Genomic DNA, 21,485 nt, shown 5'->3' with positions numbered 1-21,485 from the left:
CCGGGACAAAATTAATTGGCACTTGGAAAAGAATGGGCTAATAAATGAAAGCCAGCACAGATCTGTTAAAGGAAAATCGTGTTTGACTAACTTGATTGAGTTCTTTGATAAAGAATTGATGAGTGTAGTGCGGTTGATGTGAAGTGATGCATTTTGGTAGGAAGAATGAGGAAAGGCAATATAAACTAAATGGTAGAATTTTAAAGGGGATGCAGGGCCAGAGAGACCTGGGGGTGTATGTACACAAATCTTTGAAGGTGGCAGGACAAGTTGAGAAGGTTGTTTTTTACAAAAAAAGCTTATGGGACCCTGGGCTTTATTAATAGAGGCATAGAGTATAAAAGCAAGGAAGTTATGCTAAACCTTTATAAAACATTGGTTAGGCCTCAGCTGAAGTATTGTGTTCAATTCTGGGCACCACACTTTACGAAGGATTTCAAGGCCATAAAGACGTGCGGAAGAGATTTACTAGAATGATACCAGGGATGAGAGACTTCAATTATGTGGAGAGACTGGAGAAGCTGGGGTTGTTCTCCTTAGAACAGAGAAGGTTATGGGGGGATTTGATAGTGGTGTTCAAAATCATGAACAGTTTTGACAGAGTAATTAAGGAGAAACTATTTCCAGTGGCAGAAGTATCGGTAAAGAGCCAGAGGCGACATGAGGAAACATTTTTTTATGCAGCGAGTTGTAATGATTTGGAATGCACTGCCTGAAAGGGGGGTGGAAGCAAATTCAGTAGTAACTTTCAAAAGGGAATTGGACAAATACTTGAAGGAAAAAATTTACAGGGCTATGGGGAAAGAGTGGGGGAATGAAACTAATTGGCTAGCGCTTTCAAAGAGTCGGCACAGGCACGATGGGCCAAATGGCCTCCTCCTCTGCTGTACCTACTGTGATATGAAGTGCTCAGCCACTCTGACCCTGATGATAGATTCAAGTAACTCCTCCACAGCTGGTGTTAAATTGACAGGTCTGTTACACCTGGTTTACCTCTCCCTCTCTTAAATAATGGAGTGACTTTAAATTTTGAAACATGTACTAAACCTAAAATTTGATTCTATTTTGCTTTAAGACCTAAATTTCTGTTGGTTTCTGATCTGTATTGAATGCTAATTTCTATTTTGGTTTCTGAACAGACTTTTGCTTTGACTCACAGGCAGACAGTCAGGTCGATGTCGTCCGACAACATTTCTACGAAGTGTCACTGGAATACGTATTCAGAGTGCATGAGGTCCAAGAACGAAAGATGTTTGAGTTTGTGGAACCAGTAGGTGAACGTTTTAAATCGCACTGGATCACAGTATTGACTGCAGGTTTAACATACCTCTTAAATGTCTGTGTTTAGCACCTCTGGTGCTCCACGATTTCAAAGCCACGGAATATCTCTCTTGCTACTTTCTCCATCCCCAGTTGTTTGATTGTAATGAATCTGGTGTCACAAATTTGAATGTCAGTTTACCATCAATTTTTCAATTCCCATTAATTTGTACCTTGTTAATCCACACCTTTCACACAGAATGTGTTAGCTAGGCCATTCAGTTATCTAATCTTATTGATTTGATATCCGTAATTAGTATCTTTGCAGAAACTGTGAATCCAGCTTTTGAAAATCCGATGCTCTGTTCAGTCCCTGAGATGATATTTATTCGCTATTGAGTTTTTCCCCATTTAAAATTGCAATAATGTATATCCCAGTTTGATGTACCAGTGAATTGAAGACATGTTGTTAAATGTGACATTAACTGGTTATGCTGACTCTCTGGGCTTTCTTTGAGATTGCGATTTAAGTATAGCTGAACATGTTGGCCAGTGGCCAAATAGTAGATATTTGATGAAGACAAAAAGTGATAGTTTATCACCCTGCATTTTTTTGTCATTGTTTTACAGTTGCTTGCATTCTTACAAGGACTCTTTACATTTTATCATCATGGCTATGAACTGGCAAAAGACTTTGGACATTTTAAAACCCAGCTTCAGATCAGCATTCAGAATGTAAGTGAAGAGGAGGGAACTTTATCCCCCTAAAAAAGTGTTTGAAATGTTAAACCAATTGTTGGTAAAAATAAAAGCAGCAATTTCTTCAATGATTCTTTTTTGCTCATTTGTGTTCCCAGTTCAAATGAATAAGTAGACCTCAAAACAAATGAAAATTTGCATGCTATTTGGGGTTGCTTAGTGACCCCAACCAAGAAAAGAAACTAACTTCCTCAAATGCTTTGTTTTTTCACATGCTCCAAGTCTTTTCTGTCTAGTGGTCAGAAAATATTCACAGGAAAGGAAAACCTCAAACCATCATTCCAGTGTAACTTATTCACTGCAATATGGTGTGGTGTAACAGAATGACCCCACATGGCTTAATGTGTTTCCCATCTTTTGTGATTGAAAATCTAGCCAGATTTCATTTGGGCTTTGTTCTTTGGTAAGTTATAACTAACCAATCTTCTCTTATCAATGACAAGTTCACAGTTGACTTATTTTTGTCATCTAAAATGCATCCCCTCATTCCCATACCATATAAGGTCACTTAGCAATCCGAACCAATTAGTGAACTGAGCTAAGAAAAAGAAATGATACCTTCCAGAAATATAGTTTTTTTTCATAACTTCTACAAATTTGCTTTTTTATTCTGACTGTGGAAGTTCAGATAGACCAGAGCGGTGGAAGTACCAGTGAACCATTAGACAATTTAGTAAACGCCAAATCAGATGACTAACTTCCTTCCGGCACTTTTCACGTCTAATACAGAAAGTGACTAAATATTGGCATACTTACTGGTGGGATTGATGGAATGTAGAGACCCACACCACATCATCCATGGCAAGGGTGGACTGTAATGGGGAATGCTCTCACAGAGCAATAAAGCTTGATGATTGTAACTGTATTGAGCTTTTCTTTCCATGTGCCATCTTGAAAAAGATATATGAGCACATGAATGAGGGACCTAGGTGTTCATTTCACTCCAGTCATTGTTTAGAGTTTCAGGACTTCGTACTAATTTAATTATTAGTCTAGCTCTTACAAGTCTCCTGATCTATCTGAGAAGGTCTTCTAATTATGTGTGCTGCCCATACTGACTTGGAAATAGTGGATGCATTGGTGGCCATCTTCCAAAATTCTATAGACTCTGGAACAGTTCCTACAGATTGGAGAGTGGCAAATGTAACCCCACTATTTAAAAAAGGAGGGAGAGAAAAAACAGGGAATTACAGACCAGTTAGCCTAACATCAGTAGTGGGGAAAATGCAAGAGTCTATTATAAAAGATGTGATAACAGAACACTTGGAAGGCATTAATGGGATTGGACAAAGTTAGCATGGGTTTATGAAAGGGAAGTCATGCTTAACAAATCTACTGGAGTTTTTTGAGGATGTAACTAGTAGAATAGATAGGGGAGAACCAGTGGATGTGGTGTATTTGGATTTTCAGAAGGCTTTTGATAAGGTCCCACACCAGAGGTTAGTGTGCAAAATTAAAGCACATGGGATTGGGGGGAATATACTGGCATGGATTAAGAATTGGCTGACAGACAGGAAACAGAGAGTAGGAATAAATGGGTCTTTTTCAGGGTGGCAGGCAGTGACTAGTGGGGTACCGCAGGGATCAGTGCTTGGGCCCCAGCTATTCACAATATATATCAATGATTTGGATGAGGGACGGAATGTAACATTTCCAAGTTTGCACACGACACAAAGCTTGGGTGGAGTGTGAGCTGTGAGGAGGATGCAAAGAGGCTCCAATGTGATTTAGACAAGTTGGGTGAGTGGGCAAGAACATGGCAGATGCAATATAACGTGGATAAATGTGAGGTTATCCACTTTGTATGTTCAAACAAAAAGACAGATTATTATCTGAATGGTGATAGATTGGGAAAAGGGGAGGTGCAACAAGATCTGGGTGTCCTTGTACACCAGTCGCTGAAAGCGAGCATTCAGGTGCAGCAAGCAGTTAGGAAGGCGAATGGTATGTTGGCGTTCATTTCAAGAGGATTTGAGTACAGGAACAGGGATGTCTTACTGCAGTTGTACAGGGCCTTGGTGAGACCACATCTGGAGTATTGTGTGCAATTTTGGTCTCCTTATCTGAAGAAGGATGTCCTTGCCATGGAGGGAGTGCAATGATGGTTTACCAGACTGATTCCTGGGATGGCAGGACTGACGTATGAGGAGAGATTGGGTCGACTAGGCCTATATTCACTAGAGTTTAGAAGAATGAGAGGTGATCTCATCGAAACATATAAAATTCTAACAGGACTAGACAGACTAGATGCAGGGAGGATGTTCCCGATGGCTGGGGAGTCCAGAACCAGGGGTCACAGTCTCAGGATACGGGGTATGCCATTTAGAACCGAGATGAGGAGAAATTTCGTCACTGAGGGTGGTGAACCTGTGGAGGCCAAGTCATTAGATGAATTCAAGAAGGAGATAGATATATTAATGCTAAAGGGATCAAGGGATATGGGGAAAAAGCGGGAACAGGGTACCGAGTTAGACGATCAGCCATGATCATTTTGAATGGCAGAGCAGGCCCGATGGGCTGAATGGCCTACTCTTGCTCCTATTTTCTATGTTTCTATGACTTCTAATGTTGTAAGCAAACCTCCTGACTCTGCTGCTCCTTAGCGGTGTTGGAAACAAGATGGTCACCAACCAGTCTGCAGAAGCAGATGATCTGGTGATTAGTTGAAAGTACAGTGCTCTATGGATCAGCAATCTGATCAGTTGAAGAGATTTTACAACAATACAGCAATGCATCACAGACACAAGACTTAATAATATAGATTATAGATAACTGCAGTTGTCTGAATGTCTGAAATCAGAAAACATTTACCTCATTTTGTTGGTTGCTTTTTTATGATTTGTTTAATAGATCTAATCGTCTTTTTTGCAAGTTCCTTCAAACAAGCTTAAATAAAATATTCTTTAGAGTAACTATTATAATCTCCCAAAGTTCCATTTTCAGAATGCGGTTTATTCCCTTGTTTTTCAGTTGAGAAGTGCATCACTTTAGCATTCTTTATTGTCCATTATAGTCTCAACTGCATCTGTAATTAACAGGCCCACATTCCACTTTACCTCTCTCTTTCCCTTAATGTATTTCTAACAATTTTGCTGTTAGCTTTGTTATTCCGTGCAAGTTTTTTTTTCATATTCTATTTTTGCACCTCTACTTTCTTTGTATCCCTTTGTTGCTTTTATAACTAGCCCAGTCTGCTGAATTTTCACTTTTTTCCTTGCATTTGTGAAAGGCTTTTCTTTCAGCGTGATACTGTCTCTTACCCTGTTTGTTGACCATAGTTGCTTAACTACACAAGTGTAGCTTTTGCTTTTTAGGGATATGTACGAGGTGCAGCTCGCTACTAGATTTGTTTCTTGTGAGTAAACCGAACATTTTCAGGCTGCGGATCACTAGGTTTTAATGGCATTTTACTTAAGATTACAGTGTACTTAGAACAATCCCAGCTCAATTTGGTTATGTCTAGTTGCCTTCTCTGGCTGAATAAGGAAGTAGAGCAAGGAACTACTCCAAGTAGAATCGTAGAATGGTTAGAGCACAGAAGGAGACCATTTAGCCCATCGAGCCCGTGTTGGCTGTTTGTAAGAGCAATCCAATTAGTCCCATTCCTCTGCTGTTTCCCTGTCGCCCTGCAAATTTTTTCCCTTCAAGTATTTATCCAATTCTTTTTTGAAAGCCACGATTGAATCTGCTTCCACCACCTTTTCAGTCAATGCATTCCAGATCATAATTACTCACTGCGTAAAAACATTTTTCCTCCTGTCGCTTTTGGTTCTTTTGCCAATCACCTTAAATCTGTGTCCTCTGGTTCTCTATCCTTCCGCCAATGGGAACAGTTTATCTTTATTTACTTTATCTAAACCCTTCATGATTTTGAACACTTCTATCAAATCTTCCCTTAACCATCTCTGCTCTAAGGAAAACAATCCCAGCTTCTCCAGTCTATCCACATAACTGAAGTCCCTCATCCCTGGAACCATTCTAGTAAATCTTTTCTGCACCCTCTCTAAGGCCTTCACATCCTTCCCAAAGTGCGGTGCCTAGAATTGGACGCACTACTCCAGTTCTGGCCGTATCAGTGTTTATAAAGGTTCATCTTAACTTCCTTGCTTTTGTACTCTATGGGCCCGATTTTAGCACCCACTCTCGGGTGCGTTCTCGGCGGGGGGGCCTCGAAAATTGCGAAATGGAGGAGCGGGACCGGATCGCGCCTCGATCCCGCCCACTTCCGGGTTCCTCGCTGACGCGCGGGCGCGCGCGCGCAGCCCCCGCTGGTGGGAATCCCGCAGGCAATTAAAGCCAGCGGGATGCCACTTGACGCTATTTACTTTGCTATTTCAGGTCATTAACTGACCTGATTAAGGGACTGTGTGTGATTTTTGAGCAACATGGGACTGTTTCCCGTACTGAGGGAAACACTCCCAGCTGGAATGGACGTGTTTCAGCTGTCAGCCTGTGGCAGCTGCAAAGGTCCATTTGACAGGTTGGGGGGGGTGGGGGGAGACCCTCACTCATTGCAGGAGGCCACTCTGTCACTTGGGACAAAGTTTGGCCTCCACCACCCTCCTCCTGACAGTCAAAGTCACCAACCTGCACACCTACCCCAGGGTCCGGAGACATGTACCTACCTTGCGGACCCCCTCAGATGTACATCTTCTGGATGGGGGCCGCCGTAGCTGCAGTCATGACCTCCTCGGAGGGCGAACAGCCTCGCCAGCCTCGCCATCCACGCCGTCCACCTCTGACACGTGGTGCTCCACAACAGAGTGCTGTGACACATCCACCTGTACAGCAGGAGGGAGGGCTACCGCAGAGAGAGATGCATCGCAGAGGGCACTACCCTCGCCACAGGGTCCACAGACCGAGGCGCAGCCTCCTGGACCTCTCTGAGCAGCAGTGCACACGGAGGCTCAGAGTCACTCGACATGTAGTCATGGACATCTGCAGCCTCTTTCATGCCGAGCTGCTCCTGGCTGGCCCGAGCACCATCTTCCTACCTGTCGCTGTCAAAGTCACCACTGCCCTCCTGAACTTCTCCTCCGCATCCTTCCAGGGTGCCACCGGGGACATCGCCGATGTCTCTCAGTCGTCTGCGCAGAAGAGCCCTGCAAATACACCTACACCCACTCTGTAGTGACACAATGGGTGGCATCAGTGGTGGGTCCTCATAGTGATACCCAGGAGTGGGTTTTATTGCACAAACCGGACAGGATTCGCGAAGACATGGCAGTAGTGGCGCCAATAGAATGTGTGATGTGAGTTGTTCTGAAATTCAATAGAAGTAACAACCATGACAAGCCCTCAAACACCCTTGTGCATCCCCTTCATGCTCACGACATGTTTGCCTTACGCTGCCTACTGCACATATGTGATGCATGCCCTGTGGCTGCAGCACAGGTGGTGGCAGGTTGAGTGAGGCTGGCCGTGAGAGAGATGCACAAGAGGGTGAGAATGGGATAGAGCCATGACATTGTATGAGGATTGGGTTGCGTGGCAGTGGCGGGGTGAGTACTGGCGAGGTGAGTAGGTGCAGGTAAGATGAGGATGGGGTTTGAGTGGGTATGAGGGGTGATGTGACAGAGTAGTGTTGGCAGTGCCGAAGGAGATGTGGGGTGGGGGCAGTGATGTAGCAGACGGAGTGTAGGGGAAAGACTACGTGTATTCACTGTGGCTGACCTACTGAGGTTATTGGACCGCCTCCTGCACGGTGTGCAGGTGGGCGATATGTTGGTGGCGCGGGTGACCCCCTCTGCCACCTCGAGCCAGGCCTTCCTGGTGGCAGAGGCGGGCCGCTTCCTCCCGCCCGCCGGGTGGAAGATCTCTGTCGTCCCCCTCCTCCTCACCCCATGTATTGGTACCTGGGGTGAGGGATCATTAAACTGGGAGCAGCCGTCCCCCTGGGCTGCTCCATGCAGTCATCTTTGCTATTTCTTGCAGCATCTGTCAGTGGAGGACTGCCCCTTTAAATAGAGCGCCTCCAGCTGACAGATCTTACTGCGCATGCGCAGCCCGACCGACGTGCAGATCAGCAGCGGGGAACCCGGAGGAGCAGGTAAGTGGATCCAATTAGTGCGTTGCCTGCTGCGATCGTGCGGGAAACCCACTAATTTCACAACGCGCCCGCTTGCCCATCCGCCGGGAACCCGCACCCCTGGTAAAATCGGGCCCAATGTCTCTATTTATAAAGACCAGGATCCCCTATGCTTTTTTAACCACTTTCTCAATCTGTCCTGCCACCTTCAAAAATTTGTGCACATAAACCCTCAGGTCTCTCTGTTCCTGCACTCCCTTTAGAATTGTACCATTTAGTTTATATTGCCTCTCCTCGTTCTTCCTGGCAAAATGTATTACTTCGCACTTCTCTGTGTTAAATTTCATCTGCCATGTGTCTGCCCATTCCACCAGGCAGCCTACGTCCACTTGAAGTCTATTACTATCCTCCTCATTGCTTACTATACTTCCAAGTTATGTGTCATCTTCAAATTTTGAAACTGTGCCCTGTACACCCAAGTCCAAGTCATTAATATATATCAATAAAAGCAGTGGTCCTAGTACTGACCCATGGGGAACACCACTGTATACCTTCCTCCAGTCCGAAAAGCAGTTGTTCATCGCGACTGTTTCCTGTTCCTTAGCCAATTTTGTATCCATGCTGCCACTGCCCCTTTTATTCCATGGGCTTCAGTTTTGCTGACAAGCCTATTTTGTGGCACTTTTGGAAGTCCATATACACCACATCAACTGCATTGCCCTCATCAACCCTCTCTGTTACCGCATCAAAAAACTCAATCAAGTTAGTTAAACACGATTTGCCTTTAACAAATCTGTGCTGGCTTTCCTTTATTAATCCATACTTGTCCAAGTGACTATTAATTTTGTCCCGGATTATCGTTTCTAAAAGCTTCCCTACCACCGAGGTTAAACTGACTGGCCTATAGTTGCCGGGCTTATCCTGACACCCCTTTTGGAACAAGGGTGTAACATTTGTAATTCTCCAGTCCTCTGGCACCATCCCCGTATCTAAGGAGGATTGGAAGATTATGGCCAGCACCTCTGCAATATCCACCTTTATTTCCCTCAGCAACCTAGGATGCATCCCACCTGGATCGGGTGACTTATCTACTTTAAGTACAGCCAGCCTTTCTAGTACCTCCTTTTTCAATTTTTAGCCCATCCAGTATTTCAACTACCTCCTCTTTCACTGTGACTTTGGCAGCATCTTTTTCCTTGGTAAAGACAGATGCAAAGTACTCATTTAGTACCTTGGCCATGCCCTCTGCTTCCATGCAAAGATCTCCTTTTTGGTCCCTAATCGGCCCCACCCCTCCTCTCTACTAGTTTATTACTTATATGCCCATAGAAGACTTCTGGATTCCCTTTTATGTTAGTTGCCAGTCTATTCTCATGCTCTCTCTCTGCCCCTCTTATTTCCTTTTTCACTTCTCTTCTGTGCTGTAACATACTGTGATACTATGAACATGTGTCATAGCCTCAGTAGATTTGTGGCCGTCAACTTTCAGCTTTTATAGTGCACTCATTCATTTAAACACCATTATCACCACCATAGTGATACAGCTGCTCCTGCTGTTCATTCACCACATAGTGATTTTTTAATTTTTGCAACCATATCCTCTCTATATAGTATTTAATGATACCCCTTCCCACAAGCTTAATATAATTTCACAATACACTCTTACTATAGTATGTGCCTTGTAAACATGTTCTACCTGTCTTACTTCCAAGTAGCACATTGTCGGAAGGATCCAATAAGAAAATAGACACACATTGGTTTTGATCACAATGCCATAAAAATGCTTTTTAAAATAATTGAAGAACTCCAGTTCAATAACTCTGTGGTGTAGAATTCTAAATTGCAGCCACCCTCTTGTAAAGAAGTGTTTCCAAACCTCACTTTAAATTCCTTTTGTGATTATTTTAAATTTGTGCTCCCTCATTGCCACCTCACCAACCATGCAAAGAATTTATTACTATTTGCCTTATTGTAATCCTTCATAATCTTGGGTACCTCTTATCAGATAATCCCTTAACCTTCTCTGTTCTATTGGGAAAAAAAGCCTTATCCTGTCAACTGTTCCTTCATAACTGTAACCTCATATTCCTGGTAATATCCTAGTAAATCTATGCTGCACCTTTTTCTTTGCTTTTATGTCCTTCCCATAATAGGGTGCCAAAAAAGCTGCAGAGAGTCCTCCAACTGTGGCCTAACTAAGATCTTGTACAAGTTCAGCATTACCTCATGGTTTTGTAATTTATGTCTGTCTAGATAGAAAACCAGCAATTAAATTTGTCTTCACTCTGGCCTTACTTAGTTACACTGTCACTTTTAATGAGCTGTTTATTTGCATGCCAAGGTCCTTCTGCTCCTCAACTCCATTTAAGGTGTATTTCTTTTCCCTATTCTTGCTTTCAAAATGTATTGTTCACATTTTTATACACTGAACTATCTCTGCCACTTATCTGCTCGCCCTGTAGGCATATCTGTGTCCTCCTACAGTCTTTCATAATTCTTGTCACAAGTTGCCATACTACCCAATGTGAGGACATCAGCAAATTTCAGTGTTGTCCCTGTAATTCCTTAGTCCAGTTCATTTAAGTTTATGGAAAGTAAGATTAGTGCCAACACAGTCCTGTGTAGAATATCACTCATCACATCTTTCAAGTATAAGCAATTGCCTTTTCACAAGGACACAAGATATTTGTGGATGGGGAAGATCATTCATCTGTCGCAAACGTCCCTCCATTCTCCCCATTGCTGCATCTAATTATTTCTGAAATGATTCCAAGGTTTTTGCCTCCACTCTTCTATCTGAAACTTTATTCCAAGTTGATTGCTCATTGTGTGAAGAAGAACTTCCTCATTTCAGTCCTAAATTTATCTATTATTAGTTTGAACTTGCGTTCTCTTATCCCACTCTGTTTCATTTAAAGTAATATTCCAAATTTACTTTTTCCATTTTCTTATATACCTCGATAAGATCACCTCTCAGACTCTTCCTATCTTGGCTGAAAAGTCCCAAGTTTTGGCAGCAGGCGCATACGCGACAGGTTAGAGGTCGCGTTTTTTTTTAGTGTTTAAATGTCACTTAAACTAATAGCATCACATAAGAAGTGTATTGACTTATCACCTCAAAGTGCTCCCACCAAAGTGGAATTTCTATAATCTGTAAAATGTCACCCTATGTTTTATAATTCAAAATTCTCCAACCAGATGCAACTTAAGTTTGGAAGGACAAAACCTATAATATAATAGTAGTTTGGATATTTTTATAGTTCATAGGATTACAATACAAGAATTTTACACGTGAGACGTCACTAAAATCTTATTAACAACACTGCTACGTCTTATTACAGACACGGGACCGTTTTGAGGGTACACGATCTGAAGTTGAGTCACTAATGAAGAAAATGAAGGAGAACCCTCAAGAACATCAGAGTATCAGTCCTTACACAATGGAGGGCTACCTTTTTGTACAGAAAAAAAGTAAGGATAAACATTTATTTCTGTATTTATGCACCGTCAGTGATTTTGAAAATCCTTTAGAAGTTACAAAATCTTTCCTGATATTATGCTCGTTTATTTGGACTTATTTAACTTTAAAAAATATTTTCCTTTTCTAGGTCCTTTTGGATCCAGTTGGGTGAAGCACTACTGCACATATCAAAAGGAATCAAAGCAGGTCACTATGGTGCCATTTGACCAAAAAACAGGTGGAAAAATAGTAAGTTGTACTTTCATTAGATTGCACCATAGCCTAAAATATTCCTCTGTGAGTTAAAACAAATGCTGTTGCTGTGGCAGAAATGTTCTTCACATGTGCTCAAACAAACAGTTGCATTTCAATAACAGAATTAAAGGATTTCTGCCTCTGAGTAACTTTAGCAGCATGTAAACTGCAGGTGCTATTGTTATGGAACTATAGAAATTACGATACAGAAGGAGGCCATTCAGTCCGTCATGCTTATACAGGTGCAAGCTTTTCAACTAGAACTATCTATTCCAATCCTACTGCCCTGCCTTTCAACCTATCCTTTATATGCTTAATGCTAAAGGGATATGGGGAAAAAGCGGGAACAGGGTACTCAGTTAGACGATCAGCCATGATCATTTTGAATGGCGGAGCAGGCCCAAAGGGCCGAATGGCCTACTCTTGCTCCTATTTTCTATGTTTCTATATTCTTCCTTCTTAAATATTTATCTAATGCTCTTTTAAATGTTGCAGTCTCTGCCTTAATTGTTGCTTGTGGTAAAGTATTCCATGTTCTAATAAACTCTTGTAAAAAAAAATCTTCTAACTTCCCCATTTGAATTACCCCTTTATTGATTTTTGCCAACCAGCCAATCTTTTACTGTTTACCCTCTCAAAATCTGTAATAATTTGGAAAACTTTTGTTAGATACCCCTTTAACCATCTCTATACCAGTTGAAAAAGTCCCAGTTTTTGAGTGTCTCATTCCTGTATCATTCTTATGAATCTTTACTGTACCCTTTCTGTGACTCTAATTCCCAAAATGGGGTGCTCAGAATTGCATGCAATACTTTGTGGTCTAACCAATGGCATCTACAAATTCAAGATCAAATAGATTCTATGCTCAACAAGTCCAACCAATACAGAGCAACAATCAACAAAGCCGATAGGATGTTGAACTATGTAGTTAAAACAATAGAACACAAGTCAGAGGAAATCGTTATCAAACTGTAGAGTTCCCCGGTCAGACTGCACCATGAGTACTGTGTTCATTCTGTTGCCAAGAAACATAGGAGTTATTCAAGTGTTGGAGGCAGTGCAAAGAAGAATCAAGAGACTGATCTCTAGTATCAGAGAACTGAATCGGGTACGGTAGCATAGTGGTTATGTTATTGGACTAATAATCCAGAGGCCTGGACTAATATTCCAGAGTCATGAGTTCAAATCCTGCCACGGCAGCTGAGGAATTTAAATTCAATTAATTACATAAAATTTGGAATAAAAAAAATAACTGGTATCAGTAATGGTGGCCATGAAACTACTGGATTATCGTAAAAACCCATCTGGTTCACTAATGTCCTTTAGGGAAGGAAACCTGCTGTCCTTAAGTGACTCCAGACCCACAGCAATGTGGATGATTCTTAATCGCCCTCTGAAATGACCTAGCAAGCTTCTCAGTTGTTCAAGAAGGTGGCTCACCACCATCTTCTCAAGGGCAATTAGCGATGGGCAATGCCAGCGACGCCCATGAGCAAATAATAAAAAAAAATTGTGAGGAAAGATGGGAGAAACTTGGGTTTTTAAGCTTGAAATGGAGGTGTCTGATTGATCATCTGATAGAGGTATATCCGATAGTTAAGAGAATAGAACTGTATTGCCACTGTAGGAGAGAGGGAGTAATGCTTTTATACTTCCATTTCAGAAATGAGTAGCAATTAAGCAAACGTGGGACTACATTTTTAACTTCAGAATGAACTTGTTCCCTTCACTTTTTTCCGCTTTGTTATGCTCTCTTGGCTCATCTACTGATCCAGATCCCTTTTAATGCTGTAACTCTTCACTCATCTCTTGCCCACATGGTTTGGTGTTATCAGTAAATTTTAAAACTTTATTACAGAATTGCCGTCCTCCGTAACGTTCATGAATAGTGTAAACTGGTGTGACCTAGAATAGATCCCTAAAGGATGTGATACAAGAAATAGCAATGGCTGGGATGGCAGAAACTATTTATTTTCTGTATTGTTACCTTCAACTTTCTTTTACTAAGCCAGTTTTCAAACTAAATTGGCTAATTTGTTATTAATGGCAAATAGGTGTATTCTTATTCCTTTCTTATGCTTCACAAAGCCAGTTATGTGGCTTCAGGGCTGTTGCCAATGTAGTCTGCATGGATGCTGTGGAAAATGGCTCAATTAGAAATGGGAAATGTACGCTGTCCAACTTGTACTGGTCATCCTCCTTCTGGTATGCTTTATTTGAAGCAGGGATTTGTGGGATATCTTGAGCTGAGTTGGCACCCTGCCAACACGATTGTACATTAGGACAGAGATCATTGGTAGATTCATAGAATTGCTGCCCCCATTTTCTCCCTATGCCCCTCCAAATGCTTCATCCCCAGTCTGGGGTATTGCTATATAGAAGGCTTTTAATTTTTTTTGGGATGAAACCAGACTTCTTAGTGTGGGATATTATTGATGGGGTTGGGAGAGAGAAGAGAAAAGATGTTTCAAGATCAGGGATTCTCTTACGGGCAGTGTGATCGTATTCTTTCGTAATGCTGAAAGGAATTAATGTGGCCTTCACTGTCTGATCTATCCACATTCAAAACTTTGACCACTCCCATTGCATTTTTCCTTTTCAAACACTTGAGATTTCTGGTGGTGGGTTCAATGATGTTACAGAAATGTATGAACTTAATTTAGTGTATTAATGTTAATATTTGTAGAGTTTCTGAAACTTGTTCTAAATGACTTGAGGTACATTGTAATGTCCCTTTGTATATTTGTGTTCATTGCGTCTATTCATTGAAAAAGGAGAGGATGACCAAAGGGAATATGAAAAGGTTAGGAAAGAAGTTTAAAAAAACAATTAGGAAGGCGAAGAGAAACTATGAAATTAAATTATCAAGCAATATAAAAAGAAAGAGTGAAGTATTCTTCAGACACATAAATAACAAAACAAAAATCAGGATAAGGATAGGGCTTCTAAAGGATACATATGATAAACTCACAAGTAATGACAGAGAAATGGCAGCAATATTAAATAATTACTTTGCCTCAGTATTTACCAGGGAGATTAACATGGTGAGCATGACATTAGAAGAAATCAAAAAAGACATTTAAAATAGAAAGGGGGGAGATAATTGATAAACAAATCAAACTTAGAGAGGATAAAACCCCTGGTCTGAATGGATTGCATCCGTGCATATTAAAAGAAGTTAGGGAAGAGATGCCAGAGGCACTATTACATATATATAAAAATCATTAGAAAAGGGAATAGTGCCACAGGACTGGTGGAGAGCTAATGTGATTCCTATATTCAAAAAGGGAGATAGAACAAGTCCAGGGAACTATAGACCAAATAGCTTAACGTCGGTGGTGGGAAAGATAATGGAATCCTTACTCAAAGATGTAATAGAAAAACATCTAGAAACCCAAAACATAATAAAGAATAATCAGCACAGATGTGAAAAGGGAAGATCATGCTTGATCAACCTTATTGAATTCTTTGAAGAAGTAACAAAGGGTGGACAAGGGTAATGCAATAGATGTAATATATTTGGATTTTCAAAAGACCTTCGATAAGGTACAACATAGTAGACTCATGACTAAGGTCAGAACATGTGGAGTTAGGGGACAAGTAGCAGAATGGATAACAAGCTGGCTACAAAACAGAAAACAGAGAGTAGAGGTAAAAGGTAGCTATTCAGACTGGCAAAAAGTGGGAAGTGGTGTTCCACAAGGATTGGTGCCGGGGCCACTGTTCACCATTATTACATTATCGATTTGGAACCAGAAATCAAAAGTACAATTTCAAAATTTGCGGATGACACCAAATTGGGGGGTATAGTTAGTACCGAGGAGGACTGTGACAAAATACAGGAAGACATTAATAAACTTGCAGAATGGGCGGGTAATTGGCAAATGAATTTCAATATAGATAAGTGTGAGGTATTACATTTTGGTAGGAAGAATAAGGGGCCCACATACTGCTTGGATAATAAGAGTCTAAATGGGATTGAGGAGCAGAGGGATCTGGGGGTACAGGTACACAAATCACTAAAATTAACAACGCAGGTTAAGAAGGCTACTAAAAAAGCAAACCAAGCACTGGGGTTCATTTCTAGAGGGGTAGAATTGAAAAGCAGAGAAGTTATGTTAAACTTGTGTAGAACCTTGGTTAGACCATGCTTGGAGTACTGTGAACAGTTCTGGTCTCCATATTATAAAAAGGATATAGAGGCATTGGATATAGAGGGGTGCCCTGATAGAGATCTTCAAGATTACGAAAGGGTTTGGTAGGGTAGTCGTAGAGAAGATGTTTCCAGTTGCAGGGGAGACCAGAACTAGGGGCCATAAATACAAGATAGTCACTAATAAACCAACAGAGAATTCAGGAGAAACTTTTTCACCCAGAGAGTGGTTGGAATGTGTAACTTGCTACTACAAGGAGTAGTTGAGGCGACTGGCAAAGATGCATTTAAGGGGGAAGCATGAGGGAGAAAGGAATAGAAGGATATATTTATAGGGTTAGATGAAGTAAGGAGGTAAGAGGCTCGTGTGGCGCATAAACACCGGAATGGACCACTTGGGCCGAATGGCCTGTTTCTGTGCTGTGCATTCTATGTAAAAAATCTAAATTTAAAGAAGAATTTCTAACATCAGCAGGTGGGCTCACATGATAGCCCTGAGACGTCCTGCCCCCATCTGATTGACACTTATTTCCGTGCCTGTGTTTTTTTTGTTTAGTTGTTGAAAGGAATTAGTATGGCATTCACTGACAGTGCATTTATTTTTCACAGGGGGATGAGGAAATTTTTACCCTCAAATCATGCATTAGGAGAAAAACTGACTCCATTGAGAAAAGGTTCTGTTTTGATGTGGAGGGAGTGGACAGGTGAGTTGAATGATGAGCATGGCATCATTAAATTTCTGCTTGTCTTTCTATAGACAAGTAGTTCTACTTTCTAAATGTTCAGATCTAAACTGCCTGTCAAGTTTCAAGCTTTCATCTGTGTTGGTATTTCTCAAGACAATCATGCTGGGGAATGGCATAGTTTATGAACTGTATCTTCTGCAAAAAATCAGAAATTCTCCCCAGTCAGGTCGCAACTGAGATTGCACAGGGACCAAAGCCTTAATTTCAATTGTCTGAAAATGTTTTATATTCCATTGCTTATAAATTGCAAACTAAAACTTTCTCTTGGTGTCCTAATTCATTTGAAACAGCGAGTTGGAAGCCCTGAAATCTGTTTTATTACCTCAATAGGCTGAAGTCTTGAGTTATACAAGTGGCTTTGTCTTGTTGTCGATTCCGTTTTTAAAAAAAAATAACATAATGGTTACTAACTTAAACCCTGAACATTTAGGCTGAATTTGACCATACACTGACAGGCCATTTTTCCTTTATTTTAAATGGCGTGCAAGTAACTCTCACTTTATACCCAAGGTTGTGGTAAAACACATGCAGTAGTATTTAGTATTTGAAGATTTGGCCTTTTTTAGTTGGCAGTGATACTTACTTATTACTACGTTTCCTTCTCCTGATATTTTGACAGATTTTCATGCCTCTAGCTTCCTTTTTCACATGTTTTAATTTTTTTGTCTTACCTCAGAAATACTTTTGCAGTTGTCATCTGGATGAAATACTTGTTGATAGATAAGGTTGCTTTTCAACATGTTGAGTTTAGCAGTTTTGCATTGTTCCAAAGATGGTTTAATTGTTTAAAATCTAGCCCATTGGAGGATTCCCAATGGGTTAGATTTACTTCAGGTTTTTTTTAATTAATGGAGGTGTCTTCAGTGAAGTAACACTACTTGCAGAAATCCAAACCATATTTCTCCACATGAAGAAATAATCCTTTTATAATAAAAAAAATGTTGAAGTTATCAAATAGATTTTTGAAAAAGAAATCTAACATGCATACAAAGCATTAAAAGGCTGTTGCATCAGAAGCATTCCACCCAAATCTAAATGTTGGACAAGTTTTTTTTTTTTCTTCTTCCCTCTTTCTCAGTATTACTATGGCCTGCCATGTTTTTCAGTTGTAGTAAAACAAATTTCATGTCTCTCTGGTACTTTTGGAATGAAGTTCAAGTGCATTCCTTTTAAGAGAAAAACAAGTTTGTTCAAGTAAATAAGCTGAACTTAAGCTCCTCAAGGGGTCATTTCTGGTAGTTAGTTTTGATTGTATTGTGTACTCTACAGGGCAACCATGATCACCATGCAGTCACTTTCTGAGGAGGACAGAAGGCTGTGGATGGAGGCCATGGACGGCAGAGAACCAGTAAGGAGGATCGTAATTATCACTGTTGTACGAGGTCTACAATTCCAGTTTGTTGCTTTTCAAACTGGTCAATCTGAATTGAATGTCTGGCACTTAGACTTAATTTATTGCTACAAAATGAGGCTCACAGATTGCTGATCCAATGTGTTATTAGCTCTGAAAAATGGAATGGAAAGGAGTAGTATTTGAAATTGAAACTCCATACATGTATTTCCATTGCTAGTGAACCTAATTTCAAACAGTGACGGAGAAAAGGGAAGTAGAAGTTTTTTTTAAAACTCTGATCTAAAATCCAATCAAAAATGTTCACCCTATCTGCAAAAATCATTTCAGTCTGAAACTGTCGCAAATTCAAACAGTTATAAATATTCTTTGCTATTCTGTGGGTTTCTTCACTGGTCTGTATTTCAATTAAGTATTGTCTTTCTAGAGAGTTCAGCAGAGCAAACCATGTATGTAACATCTACCTGGGAAAAAAGTGATTCCCCAGAAATGAAATGTATGTCTGAAAAATTAGAGAATTCTGAATAGAAGCAGAGAAGGTGTAACCTTTAATACCAGTTCTGTTGGACGTATATTGGGGCAGAAATTTCTCGGAGCGGCAAATAATTAGAAAAAAGCTTACATAATTGATACGTGAATAAGAACAACTTCCTCGTGTATAGAGAGATATCTCAGTGCTTTACTGGGCACTGAATACTGAGCAGGAGGGGGAAAGGAAAAGGTGGTGAGGGTCACAGCACGGTTGAAGAAGAGAGTCTTAAAGAGAGTTTTGAGAGAAAGTTCCAGATGGAGGGCATAGTGGATGAAGGAGCACCCATCATTGATGGACCGGTGACAGTCAGTCATTTGTCACACTGTTTGTTAGAAATCCAGTACTGGATGAGCAAAAATTTCCTCCAACTAAATATTGCGAAGACCGAAGCCATTGTCTTTGGCCCCCCATCGCAAACTCCGTTCCCTAGCCACCAACTCCATCCCTCTCCTTGACCACTGTAGCAAGCATTTTGAGCATGACAAATATTGACAAATATTAACACTTGTGACGTATTTGTATATTTGTTATATTTAATGTAAGTTGTTTGACCATTCGCAACTTTGGAGTCCTATTTGATCCTGAAATGAGCGTCCAACCACATATCTGCTCCATCGCCAATACTGCCTACTTCCACCTCCGTAACGTCGCCTGTTTCCATCCCTGCCTCAGCTCACCTCTTGCTGAAACCCTCATCCATGCCTTTGTTACCCCTAAACTCAACTATTCCAATGCTCTCCTGGCTGGCCTCCCATCTTTCACCCTCCATAAACTTGAGCTCATTCAAAACTCTGCAGCCCATATCCTAAATCATATCAAGTCCCGTTCTCCTATCACCCCTGTGCTCGCTGAACTACATTGGTTCCCAGTCCGGGAACGCCTCGATTTTAAAATTCTCATCCTTGTTTTCAAATCCCTCCATGGCCTCGTCCCTCCCTATCTCTGTAACGTCCTCCAGCCCTACAACCCTCTGAGATCTCTGCGCTCCGCCAGTTCTGGCCTTTGCTCATCCCAGATTTTAATCTCTCCACCATTGGTGGCCGTGCCTTCAGCTGCCTAGGCCCTAAGCTCTGGAATTCCCTCCCTAAACCTCTCTACCTCTCTCTCCCCACCTCTCTCTCCTCCTTTAAGAAATTCATTAAAATCTACCTCTTTGACCAAGCTTTTGATCACCTGTCCTAATATCTCCTTATGTGGCTCAGTGTCAAATTTTGTTCAATATTGCTCTTGTGAAGCACCTTGGAACATTTTGCTATGTTAAAGGCCTATATAAATGCAAGTAGGTGTTGTTGGAGGAAGCAGGGAACAAGGAGTAGGGTGGAGGGTGCATGTAGGAAAGTATGGCTAGAGACATTCACTGACATAGGGTGGGATGAGGCCATGGAAAGATTTGAGAACAAGGATCTTTGAAGCTAACTGGCTGGGGCATGTGGAGCTCACCCAGGATGGGGGTGCAGGCATTTGGATGAGTTGGAGTTTGTAGAGGGTCGAGGCATTGAAACCAGCATGAGCACTGAAGAAAATCAAACTTCAAGGCGTGGGCAAGGGTTTTGGCAGCAGAGGTAGAGAGGTAAGGATGGAGATGAATTATGGTGCTGTTTCTAACATATTGAATGTTGAGAATGAACATGGAGCTCAATTATATTTTATTACTGATGCTAATAGGAGGTGGAATAGTGTTTAATAGGAACCTGTTTTCAACAGACTGCAGTCTGTAGTTCATTTTTTCTCCTCTAAGAGACAGTGGTGCTCTAGTTTGTAATCTGATTACATTTTTGTCATGCAAAGTGATATTTTAACATTTAGATGTTAAACACATATAGAACTGTTGGGGATTTGCAAAAGCTAGATGGGAAAATATTTCAGGGAATTTTTTGTATACATGTTCTGCTAATGAATTTTCATTACAGTTGTAAATAGCAAAATACTGCAGATGCTGGAAATCTGAAATAAAAACAGATGATACTAGAAACAGTTATCAGGTCAGGCAGCATCTGTTGACTGACCAATGCATTCTGCTGATTTAATATCGTGGAATGGTTACAGCACAGAAGGAGGCCATTCATCCCATCGAGCCCGTGCCGGCTCTTTGTAAGAGCAATCCAGTTAGTCCCATTCCTCCGCTCTTTCCCAGTAGCCCTGCAATTGTTTTCCCTTCAAGTATTTATCCAATTACTTTATGAAAGCCACGATTGAATCTGCGTCCACCACCCCTCACAGGCAGCGCATTCCAGATCATAACTATTCGCTGCATAAAAAAGTTTCTCCTCATGTCGCCGTTGGTTCATTTGCCAATCACCTTAAATCTGTGTCCTCTGGTTCTTGACCCTTGACCCTGGGGATAGTTTCTCTTTAATTACTTTATCTAAACCCTTCATGATTTTGAATATCTCTATCAAATCTCCTCTCAACCTTCTCTACTCCAAGGAGAACAACCCCAACTTCTCCAGTTTATCCACGTAACTGAAGTCCCTCAACCCTGGAACCATTCTAGTAAATATTTTCTGGACCCTCTCTAATGCTTTCACATCCTTCCTATAGTGCAGTGCCCAGAATTGGATACAATACTCCAGTTGTGGCCAAACCAGTGTTTTATAAAGGTTCAAGATAACTTCCTTGCTTTTGTACTCTATGCTTCTATTTATGAAGCCCAGGATCCCCTACACTTTTGTAACCACTTTCTCAACCTGTCCTGCCACCTTCAAAGATTTGTGCACATATACCCCCAGGTCTCTCTGTTCCTGCACCCCTTTAGAATGTACCATTTAGTTTATATTGCCCCTCATTCTTCCTGCCAAAATGTATCACTTTGCACTTCTCCGTGTTAAATTTCATCTGCCATATATCCACCCATTCCATCAGCCTGTCTATGTCCTCTTGAAGTCTATTACTATCCTTCTCACTGTTTACTACACTTCCAAGTTTTGTGCCATCTGCACAT

The 21,485-nt window shown here is 41.2% G+C and overlaps 1 protein-coding gene across 4 annotated transcripts in view; it reads left to right on the top strand.

The window, feature by feature from the left end:
- The window catches only part of LOC137332418 (rho GTPase-activating protein 26-like), a 178,775-nt gene that overhangs the window by 71,835 nt on the left and 85,455 nt on the right, over nucleotides 1-21,485 (top strand). For all 4 annotated transcript variants that reach the window (XM_067996236.1, XM_067996235.1, XM_067996234.1 and 1 more), the window contains exons 6-11: nucleotides 1,160-1,270; nucleotides 1,891-1,995; nucleotides 11,389-11,518; nucleotides 11,656-11,756; nucleotides 16,525-16,619; nucleotides 17,931-18,009. In XM_067996236.1, coding sequence (XP_067852337.1) covers nucleotides 1,160-1,270; nucleotides 1,891-1,995; nucleotides 11,389-11,518; nucleotides 11,656-11,756; nucleotides 16,525-16,619; nucleotides 17,931-18,009 — 621 coding nt within the window. The remainder of the gene's footprint in view (nucleotides 1-1,159; nucleotides 1,271-1,890; nucleotides 1,996-11,388; nucleotides 11,519-11,655; nucleotides 11,757-16,524; nucleotides 16,620-17,930; nucleotides 18,010-21,485) is intronic.

Source organism: Heptranchias perlo, chromosome 14 (assembly GCF_035084215.1).
Source record: "Heptranchias perlo isolate sHepPer1 chromosome 14, sHepPer1.hap1, whole genome shotgun sequence".
NCBI classification, from domain to species: Eukaryota; Metazoa; Chordata; class Chondrichthyes; order Hexanchiformes; family Hexanchidae; genus Heptranchias; species Heptranchias perlo.
The sequence above is the reverse complement of the archived record's forward strand: the minus strand, read 5'-3'. Positions and strand labels throughout refer to the sequence as shown.